At 36.6% G+C, this 20,407-nt stretch overlaps 1 protein-coding gene across 1 annotated transcript; it reads right to left on the bottom strand.

Annotated features, from left to right (window-relative positions):
* Positions 1–14,896: 14,896 nt before the first annotated feature.
* LOC125248092 (gastrula zinc finger protein XlCGF32.1-like) lies at positions 14,897–16,427 on the bottom strand. The gene has a single exon (XM_048159683.1). It carries the CDS (start codon positions 15,562–15,564, stop codon positions 14,980–14,982), a length of 585 nt encoding a protein of 194 aa, XP_048015640.1. The 5' UTR covers positions 15,565–16,427; the 3' UTR covers positions 14,897–14,979.
* Between the last annotated feature and the right edge of the window lie 3,980 nt (positions 16,428–20,407).

Genomic DNA, 20,407 nt, shown 5'->3' with positions numbered 1-20,407 from the left:
GAATGAAGTTGTGTTTATGCATTATACAGACTGCAAGTGTTTAAAAATGAAAATAGCGACGGCTCTTGTCTCCGTGAATACAGTAATAACTGATGGTAACTTTAACCACATTTAACAGTACATTAGCAACATGCTAATGAAACATTTAGAAAGACTGTTTACAAATATCACTAAAAATATCATGTTATCATGGATCATGTCAGTTATTATTGCTCCATCTGCCATTTTTCGCTGTTGTTCTTGCTTGCTTACCTAGTCTGATGATTCAGCTGTGCACATCCAGATGTTAATACTGGCTGCCCTTGTCTAATGCCTTTCATAATGTTGGGAACATGAGCTGGCATATGCAAATATTGGGGGCGTACATATTAATGATCCCGACTGTTACGTAACAGTCGGTGTTATGTTGAGATTCGCCTGTTCTTCGGAGGTCTTTTAAACAAATGAGATTTATATAAGAAGGAGGAAACAATGGAGTTTGAGACTCACTGTATGTCTTTCCCATGTACTGAACTCTTGTTATTTAACTATGCCAAGATAAATTCAATTTTTCATTCGAGGGCACCTTTAAAGGGAGAATCTGCTCTTTTTAAATTGATCACATAATCATAAACGTACCATGAAGAACATGCAGATAAACACGTATAACAGTTCCTTGTTTTCCTCCATTCACATATTGTCTGCAGGTGTATAATCCAGGATCTTCTTCTGTGATGTTCTTGATGTTCAGAGAGCAGTCAGACCCCAGACTCAGTCTCTCATGTCTCTCTGTGTCTTTATTCTTTATCCCTCCATCAATCAGTGCAACTGCTGCTGAATGTGTGCTGTAGATCCATGTAGTTGATTTAGAGTCAGAAAGAGCATTATTACAGGGCAGACGGACATTTTCACCAGAACTGATGAACACATCATGTACTCCACTGGTACCTGAAACACAGAATATTTGAGTGATCATTATGATATATTTTAATAAATTAAGACATGAAACATATCTGTTCTGTTGTTTAATAGGTACAGCGACAACCTTTCTAATGGAGGATGATGCAACAGCCAGCCATAACTTCTGATGACTTCTTTATTCAACATCCCACAATACTGTAACACACTCAATATCAGTTCCACACCCGGTTAATGCAATATTATGTTACCATATAGAACCTAATACTACATCCTTGTTTCCAAATAAGATTTTTTCTTTTTTTTTCCTTTAGGGGAGCAAAATAAACTTAGAAATATTTATCTTCTTATTAGACAATTAACAGTTTAATGCAAAGTAGTTCAAATAACAATTCTGTAAATTTTGACCAATTCAACAATGATTTTTCTTTCTTTTTTCATACAACAAAATGATAGCAAATCATGCTTTGTATGGTTATTCTTCTAGACTAGAAGGATGGGGTGGACTACCCAAAACCTTCAACTGAGTGTGGGGATTATTCTGCCCCATTGACCACTCAGTGTTTCTCCGGGGCATCTCTAACTACAATCACAATCCTTTTAGTTACCCAAGAGGAGCTCTAATCCTGGAAGGATACCATTTCTTGCAATCTTCTGAATTTCTGGTGTGACAGACTTGCAGAGCATAGAGATGAATGTATATCTGTTGAGTCTGAAAGAACAGATGTCACAGGAGCTTTTGGAGTTGGTGAGAGGTGAAACATATTTCTCCTCAAGGTACCTCTGGGTGTCTCTATGAGGTAAGATCTGGGTGTGCCAGCAGTGTAGACACCAGTACCCCTTTCAGAAGTGTCTTTGACCCATACATGTTCAGCTGGTTGCAAGTGTGTCATGTTGTGTGCTTTGTGCATTCTGTCGAAATTTTGTTTCTGTTTGTAGATCAGTTCTATATTTTTCAGCTTTTCCAAATCTACACACTTTGGACCGAGCTGTGACGGAATCACAGGAACTAGTTCTTACTGTTCTTATTTTCCTTCCCATGAGGAGCTTGGCAGGACTCTACCCATTGGCAAGAGGGGCTGCTCGGTAAGCCATAAGTGCAAGGTAGGGATTGCACTCCGTTGCTCTACGGAAAATGAGGACTCAACGTCACACGGTCAAAACCCCAGTCCTGTGAAAACACACAGAAATACTCTGAAGCAAACTGTGGCCCGTTACCCAAGCGCATCACCTCGGGAATTCCATGACATGCAAAGATGGACTTGAAGTGTTCAACTACAGCTTCTGCAGTTGTTGATGTCAGTTTCGCAACCTCAAAGAATCTAGAAAAGTAGTCCACAATGACCAAGTAATGCTTCTTGTCTTTCTGAGACAAATCTGCTCCTACTGTGGACCGTGGCCTTGTTGTAAATTCAGTAGGCAGCATTGTTTCTTTGAAATTTGTTCTCACATGCACATGTGTCACAGTTCTAAGTCACTTTTGCAAGGTCTTTACTGACACCTGGCCACCAAACTGATTGTCTAGCTCTCTCACGACACTTTGTTATGTCAAGGTGTCCCTCAGGCAGTTTTTTCAGAATCTCAGCTCGGAGTGACGTTGGAATGACAATCCTGATTCCATTCAATAACAATTTGTTCTGCACACAAAGTTCTCCTGACAATGACAAGTAAGGCTGGAAAGCTTTGTAAAATGGAGAATTTATCTGGCCATCCTTTCACACAGTATTTTTTTATTGCTGCTGGAGTATGGAATCCATGTCCTGGTGTTCTTGAATCTCTATGAGCTTTTTTTGTGTAGCTGGAAGATTTGCCATGATGGAGTCGGCATATAGATTGATATCTTCTTCGGACAACCCTTCTGCTGTACTGCTTATGAGCGCTCAAGACAACACATCTGCAGTTGCAATGTTTTTGCCGGCCACATGCGATATAGTCTACGAAAACCTCAGAAGACGCATACGAAGGCGCTGAATGCATGGAGGGAGTTCATCCAATTTCCTTGAACTAAGCAGAGGAACTAGAGGTTTATGATCAGTTTCGTTGTGGAAACTTTTTCCAATGAGAAACTCTGCAAACCTCTCACAGGCCCATGTGGAGGCCAGTGCCTCCTTCTCAATCTGCACGTATTGCTGCTCCATATTACTGAGAGCCCTTAAATCATACGCCACGGGTTTCCATACATTATCTGCTTGCTTCTGAAGGAGAACGGCTCCCAGAAGAGTCATCTGCAGAAACAACTGTATCCTTGTTTGTATCATACAGCACTAAACCTGGTAAACCTTGGGGTGTTGTCAGTTCCTCTTTAATTTTCTCAAAAGTCTCTTGCTGATGTGACCCCCAGACCCACATGTTGGATTTGCCAGAAACTTCACATTTTGATTCGTTTGACCACAGAACAGTTTTCCACTTTACCACAGTCCATTTTAAATGAGCCTTGGCCCAGAGAAAACGCCTGCGCTTCTGGATCATGTTTAGATATGGCTTCTTTTTTGACCTATAGAGTTTTAGAATGGCACAGTGGATTGTGTTCACCGACAATGTTTTCTGGAAGTATTCCTGAGCCCATGTTGTGATTTCCATTACAGTAGCATTCCTGTATGTGATGCAGTGCCGTCTAAGGGCCCGAAGATCACGGGCATCCAGTATGGTTTTCCAGCCTTGACCCTTACGCACAGAGATTGTTCCAGATTCTCTGAATCTTTGGATGATATTATGCACTGTAGATGATGATAACTTCAAACTCTTTGCAATTTTTCTCTGAGAAACTCCTTTCTGATATTGCTCCACTATTTTTGTCGCAGCATTGGGGGAATTGGTGATCCTCTGCCCATCTTGACTTCTGAGAGACACTGCCACTCTGAGAGGCTCTTTTTATACCCAATCATGTTGCAACTAATAAGTTGCAAATTGGTCCTCCAGCTGTTCCTTATGTGTACATTTAACTTTTCCGGCCTCTTATTGCTACCTGTCCCAACTTTTTTGGCATGTGTAGCTCTCATGAAATCCAAAATGAGCCAATATTTGGCATGAAATTTCAAAATGTCTCACTTTCAACATTTGATAGGTTATCTACATTCTATTGTGAATAACATATAAGTTTATGAGATGTTAGGTGTCTGTTTGTCACTGAGTGTTTACTTATATTGTGTGACGTTGTGTGGAGCAAAAGTTGTGTGTGAAGTGCTCGCTCTCTCGCTCTCCCCCTGTTGCTCCGTGCTAATTGTTGTGAACACAGGTGCAGCTGTTTATGTGGGTGGAGCGGGGAATCATTCAGTGGATAAAAGTTTGGAGGGAAGACTGCTCGATGAGTTCCTGTTGCTTCCTGCTTCCTGTTGTTGTACCAGCCGAGTGTGTGTGACGCTGCTGGACTAGCCTTTAAAGTAAAACCTGGTGTGGAGTACAAATTGTTAGCGGTATTGGCCGGTAAATGTTCAATTGCCCTTTCCCATGCAGACCGTTTGTTAGTGGGAGGCCCTTTTTTGTTTAATTACTATTTTCTCCTGTTTATTCTGTTAGCAGGAAGGTAAGACTTGTGTTTTTCTTTTGTTATCTCTTTTCCAGAGAAGATCTTTAAAAGTAGGTAGATCCCCATCTTTTGTTTGTTGTTTTGGCCGACCCACTGACTTAAAGCCATCCTTTTATTTTCTTTATTTAAGAAATAAACAAACTTCCTCTATGAGTCAACTGGTGACATTGTGGTGTTTGTGGGAGCAGGAGACAGGACTCTGACTCTATGTTACGACCAAAGGCTGTGTGTGTGGAATCCGTAACATAATGGGGGCTCGTCATCAAGGTCCGTAACTTCAGTTACAAAGAATCAAAGACTTGGTGAGTAAATTTTAAATTTTCCTCATGTCCAATTTTATATAAGGCAAATCTTAGGTGAGGGGGAGTATTATGGAGGCTGAGGTCAGAGCTTTTGTTGAGTCTCCGACTGTTGAGCAATTGCATCGCTTCAGAAAAAAGAATTGCTGCAAATAGCTAAACACTTTAAAATATAAACACATTCTGCCTACCGCAGTAAAAGCAGATATTAAAGCGGAATTTTTTTCTGAACTGCTTTCTCTTGCTCTTCTGCCAGAAGAATCAGTAATTACTCCCACGCACGAGTTTGATCCTGATGTGACACTGAAATTAAAAGAACTAGAATTACAGATTAAATGGCAAGAATACGAAACGCGTGTGCTCCATCTGCGCGAATTAGAACTGTTGCGTTTAACTAAACAGGAGGAAAGAACACATCCTGCCGTTAGTGAGCCGCAGGGAGCCGACAGACCAAATCAGTTTGATCCTACCCGTTACATGAAACTTGTTCCACAATTCCGTGAATCGGAAGTAGATGCCTACTTCACTGCTTTTGAGAGGGTGGCAGGGAAGTTATGCTGGCCGAAAGATATGTGGGCGGTGATGTTGCAGAGTAGCTTCGTGGGCAAGGCACAGGAGGTTTGCTCTGCCTTGCCCACTGAAGAATCTCTGGACTATGATTTGGTGAAAGCCGCAGTCCTAAGAGCATACGAACTTGTGCCAGAGGCGTACAGGCAGAAATTTAGAAATCATACCAAGGCATCTAAGTAAACTTTCGTGGAGTTTGCGCATGAGAAGAAAGCTATTTTGGAAAAACGGTGTATTGTGTCGGAAGCGACAACGTTTGAGCACCTCCAGGAATTAATATTGTTGGAGGATTTCAAAAGTTGTCTCCCTGAGAACTTGGTTTTACATTTAAACAAACAAAAAGTTACCTCTTTGTCTGAAGCAGCAGTGTTGAATACGTATTAACTCACCGAACTGTTTTTTATACGGCACATCAGAGTCAAAATGTAAAATTGTATGCTGAAAGGAGTTCTGCAGTTGTACACCCCTCGAAAATGGAAACTTGTGCGAGCGCGTCTGTAGGAAATGTGTTTAAACGTGCAGAGTCTAAGTGAGTATGTTTCTACTGCCTTGATCCCAGTCATCTTATTGCTGACTGCAAGGCATGGAAACAAAAGAATGCGGCTACTAAAACGAAAGGTGTTGCACATGTGGCATTTGAGCCGCTGACAGAAAACGCTGAGTCGTTGTCATTTGGAACGGAAATGTTTAAGCCTTTTCTGATGAGTGGCTCAGTTTCTATTTCTCCAGACAGACAGGCCAAAAATTGTGTCCATTTTATGGGACACTGGCGCTGCTCACTCGTTTATTTGCGAAGATGCGCTTCCATTGTCAGCGGAAACATATACAGGAACTGATATTTTAGTTCGTGGAATTGAGCTGGGATGTATTAGAGTTCCCGTTCACTCCATGTTCTTGAAGTCGGATTTGGTCTCAGGCCTGGTAGATGTAGGAGTATGCGCAAAACTTCCTGTCGAGGGCGTAAACTTCATTCTTGGGAACGATTTGGCAGGGGGTAGTGTGTTCCCTTTCCCTTTAGTGTCAGAGTCCCCTACACGGGACTCCGTTCCACCGGCTGTCTCTCCACCTTTGTTTCCGGCGTGTGTGGTGTGCGGTTACGCGCTCACAATCACAAAAATTTGCTGACGCCGTTGATCTGTCTGATTCTTTCTTATTGCGTTCAGGCCCCACGGAGTTGTCTCTGTCAGTGGATGACCATGTGTTAGAGACGGGCTCTGATAAAGACAATCAAATGGTTAACATTGGTCGAAAGCAGCTCTGTATTGCGCAGAAATCTGATCCAACTTTATCTCACTGTATTGAAACTGCCGTGAAAACAAAAAGTGACCTTGCTCGTGTAAGAATAGGTTATTATTGGGACGAGGATGTTTTAATGCACAAATGGCTTCCGATGTCTGCAAACGGGACCGAGTTGGACCCTGTTTATCAAATTGTGTTTCCTACGTGTTACCGTTCAGTAGTGCTTGAACTGGCCTATGATCACATAACAGAGATTTGTAAATTATTGCATTCCTTTTTTATTCACAATTTCTAAGTGTCCAAACTTTTTTGGAATCGGGTTTGTACATTATCAGCATATAAAGCAGACAATTCAAGTCTTTTTTCCTCATCTCACTGCAAACAATCTTTTTGAACCACTCCAATCTGGATTTCGCAAATTCCATATACCATATATACACACATATACATATATATGCTATGTATGTGTACATGTACTGGTATGTATATGAGCTTTATTTCATTTTTTATCTCTATGTCCTCTAAAGCGCTTTGAGATGTTACCTTTAAAGGCACTATATAAAATAAAGTTTATTATTATTATTATTATTATTATTATTATTATGAACTCAATCATCACACTCTCCAGAATAAAGTGTTTGTCTTGATCATGTAGCTGTTGAAATCTCTGAATATGAAGATAATTGTTGATCATCAAATGTTGGAGTGACTCTATGTCCAGTATCAGGAATAATACAGTATGATCTGTATGTATCAATACACAACTCTGAGATCACAACGTGAATGTGTGCAAGAATAAACTGAGCATGTTCAAATCAACTCTTTCCAGACTAATTCCACTAAATGTCTTTAGAGAAAATCCAGATTTCTTTACCTGTGAGAAGTGAAGAGAGAATGATCAGTCCCAGCAGACACAGATCACACTGATCAGCCATTTTCTGTTTCTGTCAGTCTTTCTCTTCATTATATAAGCTCCTCCTGTGGTTGTGAACTTCCTGTATGATCAACTGAGCACAGCTCAGGCAATCGTTCTTCCATCTAGAGAGCCGAGCGCTGACTGTTATCAATGTTGACATCTGTTCTCCTATGATTCCTCTCAACTGTCTAACTGTCAACTGACTCAGTTATAACCGTTGCGTATGCACAAAACAGGCCCTGAAGAAGCGTACGCCACTTCCTACACATCCCAAACTCTGACCCACGCGTACAAACGTTCTGGAGACAGAGCAGATTCTTGACGGCAACTTTAAATCCTCATTATGAGCCCTAATGAATATTACCCCTGTTCTCATGTTCTCTACACTGGTTGCCAGTCCGTTATAGGATTGATTTTAAGATTTTGTTGTTTGTTTTTAAATCTTTAAATGGCCTTGAACCACTATATCTTTCAGATTTATTACAACGTTATTCACCATCCAGATCTGACCAGAAACTTTGGGCTGTTGCTAGGGCGAAACGTAAATTATGGGGTGATCATGCTTTTTCAGGGAGGGCTCCCAGACTCTGGAACTGTTTGCTGTTAAATATTAGAACAGTTTCCACACTGGGCTTTTTCAAACCCATCATTTTCCCCTGGCTTTTTTGTAGGTTTTTGTTTAGTGATATTTTGTCTTTTAATGTTGTGTGGACAGATGTCTCTGTACTGTATAATATTGGTGTGTAATGCATGTTTTTGCTGTCTGTACAGCACATTACCATTAACTGTAATGGTGCTTTACAAAATAAATTACATTGCCTTGCCTAATCATAAATACAGCGCATGTTCACAATAACAGTTTAAAGATTTAAACTCTGTTTTACATCTGATATACACATTCAGATTAAATATGTCATTCTCATTAATGGAGTTAAGCACTTAAAGGCACAATATGTAAGAATTTAGCCGTAAAATATCCAAAAACCACTAGGCCAGTGTTATATATTTTGATCACTTGAGTACTTACAACATCCCAAATGTTTGCAACTATTTGTAAATCGTGAGAAAATTGCAATGTTAACCAAGGCTCCGGGATGTGTGAGGAGTCGCCTGTCAATGGCTATCTAGCAAAACGATGAGTCTTTTTTTAAAAATGTAAATGTATATGCTTGCATGATCGCATCACAAGTGCTTCACCAGAATGCGATTCTGTATTCTTCAAAAAGCTTACACTGAATGTCTTTCCCTATTCAACTTCCAGAACGGTCCGTGTACGTTTTGATAGTTTGTTTTCCAATTTAAAAATGAAATACGCAGAAACGAGAAAACGGTCGTTTCCCGTTTTTTCGTTTTTTTCGGGTCACGGATAGAAAACGGAAATACGACTTCAAAAGTCATTTTCCACATGTGGGCGGTCATTACACGCCCCTTTCAGCCGATTGGTCAATCAAATCTGAGCCAGTGACGTCATCTTCAGTTCGTTCAACAAAATAATAGTCCTCTGCTGCTATATCAGTAGATGTCATAAATCGGCTTTCTTCTGTGCAACCTAACGCGTATTTCACAGAAATATGTTTGCACAGATAAAAAAAAGTAAAAAAAAAAAAAAACTACAGTAAATTTAATTAAGTCTGTTTTTAAGCTGCCATTGTGTTTTTAAAATGTAAAATGTAAATGCCTCCACATCTGTTACCAAGCGCATGCGCTTTTTTGTTTTCCTTAGCTTATAAATGGCCATACAGATTTGATCTCTTAAATTAAACACTTTTATGAACACAGTGAACATTATTATATGTCACAGTTTACTTGCTATCTTCACTTTTTCTGTCTTTCCTTCGCTTTTGAATGAATTAGCTATAAATGGCCCTGAACATTTTACTTTCAATTTCGATTTAACGGCTATTGGCGATTCTGCGTCAATTGCTTTAGTGGACAACAGCAAAACAAAAACTCTCGTATATTAAACATAGAACTTTTATTATCTTTGTAATTATTTTATTATCTTTTATCATCTTTGTAATTATTTTATTTTGTAAATATTCGTGGCTTAAACAGCAGGAAAATTTACTGTATGCAGTTCTGTGGATGTTTTGAAAAACTTAAACTTATTTTACGAAAATTATTGTTGCTTTGTCAATATAATTACTGTTTTTTTCCCCCCTGACTTTCAACTGACGTGATCATCGTTTCATTAACCGACAAGATTATATTAAATTAGAATTAAACGAAATTTGATAAATGTCTGTGAATCATTAAAAAAATCCCAGGGGTTTAGTTTTAGCCTACATGAACAAATAGCAGAATAAACAACAGAACATGAGGATTCATCATCATCACGCACCTGCAGCGCTTCTGTGAACGGAGAACAAAGGATTCAATTATATAAAAGGAATAAATAGCCTATGTCTGTGCGCGAAATTTATTTCACTTAAGTAATTAACATATTACCAAAATGAAAGGGGAAAAAATGCGACAATATGAGTGTCGGTTCATTTTTGAGAAGTTCACAGAAAGGAAACCGAGACGGCAGAACATTTCTTTGTTTATTTTACGAGCAATGTTTTGTTTTTATTGTGAGTACAAAAATAATAGGCCTATTTAACTCTTCACAGATTCGAATGGTGTTACATATATTTGACCATAAATGTCTGAGTATTTTAAGTTGTTTCCGCTTTTATAAGAAAATTCAAGTGAACGCGTCGGCGCCTCATGCACAACATCAGTTTTAGTAACTTGACATCACAGCCTGTAACTGTCAAAATAACATACATTCAACCAAATATATAAAAAGTTATACTGCTCATTTTAAGTAGTCTGTGTAGGCTACAATAAAAGCGTTTAAATAATAAATATAGTTTAGCCTCCAAATTGTGAATATTGAAACATTTGGATTTGTGTCAAATTAGAGAGGTAGCCTAGGTTATAACGCCGGTTTCTGTTTCAGTTCAGCTTTAAAGGAATACGTTAACATTTATATATTATTTTTGTCATAACTAAAATAGCTATGTAGCTGTAATTTTGATCTTTAATGTTTGATCTTTACATATTCCCTCAATCTTTTAACCAAAGGGTTATTAACATTAGCCTATATTCAGCAGGCAATGTTAGGCTATATAAAATAAATAAAGAGAGATGAGCTATTGTTCGTTTTTCAAAATTGCTTACACTACTTATTTATTGTGATTTAATCTATTTATTCAAAATAGAATAAAATAAAAACATAAATAAAATAAAATATAATAAAATATAATCTGTGCTTCTCATCCACTCCTCCGTGTGTGTAGCGCAGTTTCACTATGCATATTAAACTACAAACAGCATTACAACAGTCTGTGTGCTGATTAACATTTCTGAAATAAATATTTCTGTGAAATACGCGTTAAGTTGCACAGAAGAAAGCCGATTTATGACATCTGAAGATGATGTCACTGGCTCAGATTTGATTGACCAATCGGCTGAAAGGGGCGTGTAATGACCGCCCACATGTGGAAAACGAGTTTTGAAGTCGTCTTTCCATTTCTATCTGTGACCCGAAAAAACGAAAATCGAGTCAAAATCTCTTTTTTCCGTTTTTTTTAACAAACGAAAAAACGGGAAACGACCGTTTTCTCGTTTCTGCGTGTTTCATTTCAAATTGGAAAACAAACTATCAAAACTTACACGGACCCAGAACGAACGTGAATTCCGTTTTTTCCATTGGTTTAATAGGGAAGGTGTAGGAAAAACAAAAGTAAGCAAGTATGAAGTATGAGAAGCTTGTAGATTAGTTACTTATTTATTAATTCAGTAATTAATTAATTATTATATTAATTTATATTACAAGCATCAGAATTTAATGTTTTGTCCACATAAACATCAGCATTAGCATCAAATTGCTGTTTTGCTAAAGTATGAGTTCCTTTTCTTACTATATCATAGTGTGTAAGTTGAGCTGCATGATTAATCAATAAAAACCTGTAATCTCCATTCAAATACCCACACAAAAGAAGTATTTTGATCAGCTCACATTAAATTACTCATATTGTGTAAGATTTTGGTAGTTTAATTCTACAGTGAGTAGCCAGAGATTAATTTAGGAAGGAACTGAAAACTCCATTTTGGTGTCTTGAAAGTTTTATTGCCTTTTCTTATTAAATGTTTATTTAGTCCATTGACTTTTTTCAGCCAGAAAGCCAGCGGAAGTGGCCAGACAATACAAGGAAGTGCTGAAGACATTCAAAAAAGTTAAAATGCTTACAGCCTTCCACCGGCATGGCGTGGACAGGGGAACCATTGCTTCAACGGCTTCAGTTGCAGATCCTGGTTTTTACCAGGAAATAAAAAAATCTAACAAGGAAACGCTCCTTGAATTCGCAAAAAGGTGCAATTCATTGATGCCTATTTCAACAAAGCAAAACATTGAAGAAATGAAAGAAAATGATGAGCTTCTACCTTTGCAGCATAGCTACAATTAAGGTTTGACTAAAGCTGCAGTTTTCTCTGAAGTTCGCTTGTTTAAACGGTCTCTAATTTTAGAATAGTGGGTCAAATTGCCTTTATTACACTATTAGCAATTTATAACTGCTAAACTAACACTAATTAAACATATTTACTAGCTTATTGTTCAGTTAACTTAATAGATGGTGAATCAGAAATATAATTACATCACTACACATAAATAATATATGGCTAATTGGGTGGTACATAATGGCTAAAAAGTCACTTACTGTACATTCAGTTAATCATTAATTAATAGCTTATTTTTCATTTATTTAGACAAATGTCTAAATAAACTGTAAATAATGGCTAATAAGCCCTTGTTATATGTTGAGTTAATAATTAATTACTAGTTTGTGATTTACTAATGCATAATTGTAAACAAGTTAATAAGTAATTGCTAATTTATTTACACTTAACTAATGCATAATACTGACCCTTTAATGTAAAGTTAATCATTAATTACTAGTATGTTCATGCTTAACTAATGCTTAATTGAGAACAAGTTCATCATTAATTAAAGCTTAACTAATGCATTACTCTGGACAATTAAAATAAAGTGTTACCGAAAAACTTTCTCTGAAATGTATTTTATATTATTCTGATTTATTCATTCAAAAACAAGGCAAAAGTAGGCCACTGAATAGGCACATCCATATCTCATATTTTCCTAATGTCTTGTACCTTTAAACACGGTATCACGTGGATGAATATGCATATGTAAATCATATGCAGATGAGGATATGCATAGTAAAAGTAGGCATTGTAAGCTCCATATAAGGTGATTTCGGGGAGGAGACGGGGGTGGAGATGCACGTACACACAATCTTACACTGATTGGGATTTATAAAGGGATTTTTTCCTCTAAAAATCTAGCTTTTGTGCCTACATAGGCTTTTAGGATGAAATCTATGTAAAGTTTTATATATGAGGCGCCTGAACACCTAAAGCATTACTGTTAGTTTCATTCTTTCTTTTAGCAGTTTTCCTGCCTCCATTAACATCTAGGAAGTTTCTGCTCCCTGTTCTGACTGCATTTACACTATCAGCTTGAAGAGATGTTTTTGAACCAAACTCCAAAAAAATGCTGTTCTTACTTAGAGTTTTTGTCTTGTTTCTAGTCAAAATATCTTAAAGTTCTTAGATCAAGAAGAATTTTCTTGACAAGTAAAAATTATTTTCTTGTTTTCAGGAAAAATAAGTTAAAATTAAGTGAGTTTTTCCTTAAAACAAGCTAAATAATCTGCCAGTGGTAAGCAAAATAATCTTATTTCAAAACCAAAAATAAGATATATAATCTTGTTCTCAGTGTGGATTAAGATTATTTTGCTTACCCCATTTGCAGATTATTTTGTTTTAAGGAAAAACTCACTTAATTTTAACTTATTTTTCCTGAAAACAAGAAAATAATTTTACTTTATCCAACTCAAAGAATACACCTTCAGTCAATCATATACTCAAAGCTCCTTCTGCACGGCTTCTCTCTGCTGTGGATCTTCTCATGTGTTTTCAGATGTCCTGATCGACCGAATCTCTTGTCACACTGCGAACACTTGTAAGGTTTTTCTCCAGTGTGGATTCTCTGGTGCTGTTTTGTATAGCTTCCTGAAGTAAAAGTCTTCCCACACTCGAAGCACACTTGATCTCTTACACCAGTATGTATGGAGTCAAATTAATGCCTTAAAGTTTTGCACAAAAATAAAGTTTTGCAAAACACAAAAAAGAATTGAGCAATAAAAAAATGTTTTGCAAACAAAAATAAAGAATTGCAAAGGAAAAATAAAGTATTGAGCAGAAAAAAATAAGTTTTGCAAACAAAAATAATAAATTGCAAAATAAAATAAAGTAGTGCAAAAATAAAAATATAATCAATTACAAAAATCAATGACAGCTGTAATCCTATTTTATCTTTGCCAAAGATTTTTCATGCTCAAACCTACTAAATCATTTGCAACGCTCATTTTATTCTGCGTTTCAGTCAAGCGTGCGCTCACGATACCGGTTTTCTTTTGCGCTGCACTTTTCTGTGCGGATCTCTTTATGGCACTGGTTTGACGTGGGGGTGGAGTCAAGAAACGGGGGCACGCCCCGCGAAATGCATTGGAGGGGAACGTAATCAGCGACAGGTGAAATAATTCTTTGACATGGTTAAAAATAATGAATGGTTTGTTTTTGTTGGTTTGTTTAGCATATGTTGTCGCCAATTACGACCCCCTCCAATGCATTTCTTATAGTAATATGACCTGTTGTGCTCTGTCTCACTGCCTGTATCCACTTTTGTGTCCTTAAACATTCGTTTTTTGGGGTCGACAGCTTATAAAAACTTATTTCTGGGTTTTTTAGCTTGTTAGCTGTACATCTTGTCACACAGCAGCTTTTAGGCATTGTTCTGTTTTTGTAATGAGTCAGAAAAGACAAGGAGGCAGCATCATGCATTACAAAGTCAATGGAGACGGTTGGATTGATTTTTCCCCGGTTGGATTGTTTTTCCCCCGGTGGGCATGGTTTTCAGATTATAATAAATGCGCTCTGTCTCTATGCTTGATCTGTTCTGTTGCGATCTGCGTCTCCTGTCGATGACGTGTTTCGCGGGGGCGTGCCCCCGTTTCTTGACTCCACCCCCACGTCAAACCAGTGCCATAAAGAGAACCGCAAAGAAAAGTGCAGCGCAAAGAAAACCGGTATTGTGAGCGCACGCTTGATTGAAACGCAGAATAAAATGAGCGTTGCAAATGATTTAGTAGGTTTGAGCATGAAAAATATGTGGCAAAGATAAAATAGGATTACAGCTGTCATTGATTTTTGTAATTGATTATATTTTTATTTTTGCACTACGTTATTTTATTTTGCAATTTATTATTTTTGCTTGCAAAACTTATTTTTTTTCTGCTCAATACTTTATTTTTCCTTTGCAATTCTTTATTTTTGTTTGCAAAACATTTTTTTATTGCTCAATTCTTTTTTTTGTTTTGCAAAACTTTATTTTTGTGCAAAACTTTAAGGCATTAATTTGACTCCATAAGTATGAGTTTTCTGATGTATACGTAAATTAGACCGCGTTAAAAATCTCTTTCCACACACAAAACATGAATGCGCGTTAAAAATCTCTTTCCACACACAAAACATGAATGTGGCTTCACGTCCGTATGAACTTTCATGTGCTTATGTAGGGCAGATGCCAGAGGAAATGTTTTGCTGCATTGATCACATGTGAACGGCCTCTCTCCGGTGTGGATGCTCATGTGTCCTTTAAGCAGTTCAGATCGAGTGAAGCTCTTCCCACACGGATCACACGAGAACGGTCTCTCTCCAGTGTGAACTCTCATGTGGTATTGAAGCTGTGAAGATTGAGTGAAGCTCTTCCCGCACTCATCACATGTGAACGGCTTCTCTCCTGTATGAACTCTAACGTGAACATCAAGATGATATTTCTTTATGAAACCCTTTCCACATTGAACACACGTGAACGGCTTCTCTCCAGTGTGGATCAACATGTGATGTTTAAGATTTGTTTTTCGTGCTAAACTCTTTCCACACTGAGTGCAGGTGAAAGTCTTTGAGCGACTCAAAGGTTTTTCTCCAGGTTTGTCATGATGTTTCTCCTCCACTTCACTCAGTTCTTCACTCTCCTCCTTCACTTCCATCAGCTCTGAAATGAAAGAACAAAGAAAGAATCTCGCTTTTGGGGTTATTCATGGTTGTTGAAAGTACCTTGTTGAAGTTTTTACACTTTTTACACTTTTCGTATGGCGCCAGTCCCATCATATGAATGACCCGACATTGATAAATGTGGCGGCTGAAAACATTTGAATATCACGCCCTTAAAAATTCACAGTTTAGAAGCCTTGCCTCAAGAGTTTATGACACGGAGAAAGGTAACTCGGCCAATAAGAGGAAGTAATCTCATGAAAGAGAAATGGATCTTACTCCAAAGACCTCATAATTGCAATCAATGACATTTATTTATATGTATATTAAATACCTGGCTGTAAATAAAATGAAACATTTCAAGAATAAACACCAACCTCTTTGTTCTTCAGTATCTTCAGTGTGTTTCATTCTGCAGGGTTCTGGATCACTCATGTTCTCACTGTCCTCTAAAAAGCTACTGATTTACTCAACTAAAACTAGACTAAAACAATTTCCGATGACCAAAACTAAATGGCATTTAAGAAAATCTAAAGGGTTTAGTTAAATTGTAATGCATCAAATAAGCATTTATTTAACAATATACAGATCCAATACTCTGATACATATTCTCCAAACTGTTTATGTTCACTTAAGTACTTTACTCGCCAAAGCGGACGTTTTTTGACCGTTCAAGTGCAAAAAGACTTGAAAGAGAGCTCAATTCAGTACTTGTCAGGGATTGACACACTTATCATTGAGGTACTAATATAGTTATTAAAATTTGATTAGATTTTAGATTTTCTGCTTTCATTGTAATTTTAGTTAAAAGTTTTCGATTTGTTTTGTGTGTTTATGTCTTTTAGTTTTTGCTTTTATATATTTCTGTTTTAATTATTTTAGTATATCAGGTTAAGCTAAAGCTGAGAAACTACATAAAATAAATTTACATTTTTTATGTTTTTTATTTTTATTTTTATTTCAGTTAACTTTTATTTTGTTTCAAGTAATGAAGTTTTTTAATGGTTTTAGGTTTGGTTAACTGTAATAACCCTTATACTTATAAAATCTATATATAGAATAATGTGTCAAATTAACGTTCTCAGTCTTTGCTTCCTGTGACAGAAGATACAGTAGTGTACTATGAATTAAACTGAAATTAAACTGAATTAAATAGTTTATTGAGTAAACAATAATCAAGGTCTCTTATTATTCCAGCAAATTTCTGGGCCTTTTTTATTTTCATACATTCCAGTGATGGAAAGTCATTACAAATAACCTCTCTTTTGAATATAGAAAAATAAGGTTTCGTCTTCATACATTTGCATTTATGAATGAAAATGTTTTTCAGAATCAACATTACATTAATAAAAAAAATTTTTATCATCCAACAGCATTCCAAACATAATATGTTTCCTAGCAAAAGTGGGCAGTGAATGAATCTTTGTCTCCAACCAATAAGACATATTTTCCCAGAAAATATTTGAAAACACACAAGAAAAGAAAATACAGTCATTGTCTTCAAAATCAATCTGTTGTCTTAAAAATTCACTTGATGGATATATACCACTGAATATTTTTTAAAAAAAAATGAGTTAAAAGGTAATATACTGTGTTTGCAATTTTTTTCCATAGATGATTTATCATGAACTTGCAAAACATCGTTATGGTACAGAAGTGTCGGATATAATATGGAATTGAAACAAGATCGAATTAAATAAATCCTTCCAAAAACAGACAAATCCCTTTGCATCCACGCATCAATCCTGCCTTTATTGCATTCATTCCATATATTCCAAACGTTTCGCTTTTCCATCAAGTCCTCATCCTTAGAAATGTTAATGCCTAAATATTTGACACTCGACTTAATCAGAATATTATATACAGTTTCAATTACTTTAGGAATTTGGTTAAGAATAAGATCTTTTAAAAATAATGTTGTATCATCAGCCAATTGACTAAGTATAATTTTCCGTTTACACTTTCAACATTTGAGTTTTTAATTAGGAGAGTCAACATCTCTGTAGCCGGAATAAATAATGAGGGGGAGATGGGGCAGCCTTGTTTAACTCCTCGCATTTTACAGCCGTCTAAAACATATAAGCATTGTGTAGTAAACATTGTCACAATTCATCAACATTAGCTTATAAGCAATGGCTTGGCATAAATGTGCGCTCTTCATTGATTGTGAAGCAGTCTGAAGTGCTGCTGGGCGAGCCTGTAGAGCGGTTAGATCAGCATGTTACTCTCCAAATGTGCACATCTTCCACAGTCCTGACTGGATATCTTCCCAAATCATCCCTTTATTTCATTTTCGTCTTGTTTTAATTTTTTTGACAAAAATGAGAGTAGATTTTAGTCATAGTTTTAGTCATTCAAAACTGTTTTTATTTAGTCATTGTTTTGTTTTCGTGCGTAAAAAAAAATATTGCTGATGAAAATTATGACGAAATGTATTCCTCAACAAAATTAACACTGATGTGAATTGGTAACAATAAATTGACACCCATTATGAACCTCTACAGGCAAACAACAACAATATGTCCATATTAATCTAAATACAGTTCGACTTTATAAAAAACTGAGTGTGAGTGCTTTAGAAACACCCTAATTCTGCTTGCTTTCAATTCCTCACACACATACACCACTCGAAGCTTCCGTAAAACAATCTTTCATGAAGTCCAGAAAGGTTGAAGCGAATTGCAAAGACATTAGCGGGCTTCACTGCACAGGATGAGCTGCGAGAGGCGCGCGCATTGTTTGATGTTGTTGTGCGCGGTCTCGTCCGTCTGTATTTTCCTTACAAATGCTCTACGAAGGCATCATTTATGTCGTTTGGAATGCAGTGGACTTGAATATTTAAAATATGAAACTCGCTTACAGAAGGCTGCTTTCAATTTCATGATTTCAAATGCCGACACTTTGTTTTTGAGTGGTTTAATGCGTCTCAAAATGGTTTTATGACGCAAAATGAATGTAAACACAGCAGTTTTGTCTTAAGGGATTAAATGGACAAATGGATCCGTGCGTGAACGCAACTTATTAGATCTCCCGCTGTCTGTGATGTAACAATCAAACGACATTAGAAAGAAAACGTTCAGATAATCTTAAATACTGAAAACACTCTTTGTTTATTGATTGTAATATGTTTTGTTGCTCCTCTTTATTATTTGATACTTGCTTGTATGTTTTTAAGTTATATTAGTGTAAAATTATTAACATGGCCATTGTTTAATTTTCATTGTTTAATTCAATTACACAATTAGTTCTAATTTTTTTTTCAATTTGTACTATTTTTAAAAAAGTATGCCTACTTATAATTACGTATGTAAGTATATGTAAATGTATGGATTTTTTTCATTAATATGACTAATAAAGGGACAAATTAATTAATAAGAAAAAAAAAGTGGATCAAGAATCGTTTTAGAATCGGATCATGACTCCCAAAATCGAAATCAGATCGTGAGGTGACTAAAGATTCCCACCCCTTCTTTATAATAACTATTAATTAAAGCAATTTGATCATTAATGTATACAGAAACTGACAAAGATCGTAAAACTCTTAGCATTTCATATGTCAAACTTCATTAATATTCATCTATATTCACATTTATTCCCCCACATTCATCATTACAGGGACAATATTAAGTGTTTAGAAGTAGAAACACTCGAGATTCACATCAATTTCCCTCACAGATCTCAAAATTTGACTTCAGACTTGACATTTATAAACAGTTTTCGCTATGAAACATCGAAACAATCACACAAACGAACACAAAATCGCTCAGATCTGAATGAATTCATCATATTTTCCTCACAGATCTCAAACTTTGACATTCAGTAACAGTTATTATCACTATAAAACATGAAACAATCACACAAACGAACACAAAATCACTCAGGTCTGAATGAATTCATCATATTTTCCTCACAGATCTCAAACTTTGACATTCAGTACCAGTTATTATCACTATAAAACATGAAACAATCACACAAACGAACACAAAATCGCTCAGGTCTGAATGAATTCATCATATTTTCCTCACAGATCTCAAACTTTGACATTCAGTAACAGTTATTATCACTATAAAACATGAAACAATCACACAAACGAACACAAAATCGCTCAGGTCTGAATGAATTCATCATATTTTCCTCACAGATCTCAAACTTTGACATTCAGTAACAGTTATTATCACTATAAAACATGAAACAATCACACAAACGAACACAAAATCGCTCAGGTCTGAATGAATTCAACATATTTTCCTCACATGCTGCACTAAATGTTTATTTCAGTAAGAAGACGACAGAAAAGACGCACAAGTATCGCTGTGCTCGATGAAAACAACACAGAAATGAGCCTGTCGCTTGATCAAACTGTGTAAAGTGTGTTTGATGATCGTGTAAATATGAGAAATACCGTGAACTGCTCGACTCTCCTCAGCAGCAGTGTTGCCAAACCCCTCCCTCTGAAAATCTGTAGGACCACCCTCAAAACTCTCCATTTTTCACAAAAACTCGCCAAAAGCAGGTTATTAAAAAATAATAATAATAACAATGTCTGTTAAAATCTATTTCTCTGTGCCAACACACCAATATTCTCAGTCCCTCCTTTCACTCATGAACGCATGGGCCCATGGAAAGAGTCATGAACACGAAGCCAATCTCCGTTCACAAACCTTCTCAACTTTTACTTTTGTGCGTGGCTTTTATACATGTTCAGGGGGTGGTGAAGCAACTGTCCAATGAGAATATACATTCATGATAGAGGAATGTGGTACATATAGAAAAACAAGTCTAAATATGGTCAACTTCCTTCTTTCCAGAGCAGCCTTATGGCCCTCTCTCAAAGAATCA

Source organism: Megalobrama amblycephala, linkage group LG1 (assembly GCF_018812025.1).
Source record: "Megalobrama amblycephala isolate DHTTF-2021 linkage group LG1, ASM1881202v1, whole genome shotgun sequence".
NCBI lineage: Eukaryota > Metazoa > Chordata > Actinopteri > Cypriniformes > Xenocyprididae > Megalobrama > Megalobrama amblycephala.
Note: the sequence above shows the minus strand (reverse complement) of the source record. Positions and strands in the feature narration are given on the sequence as shown.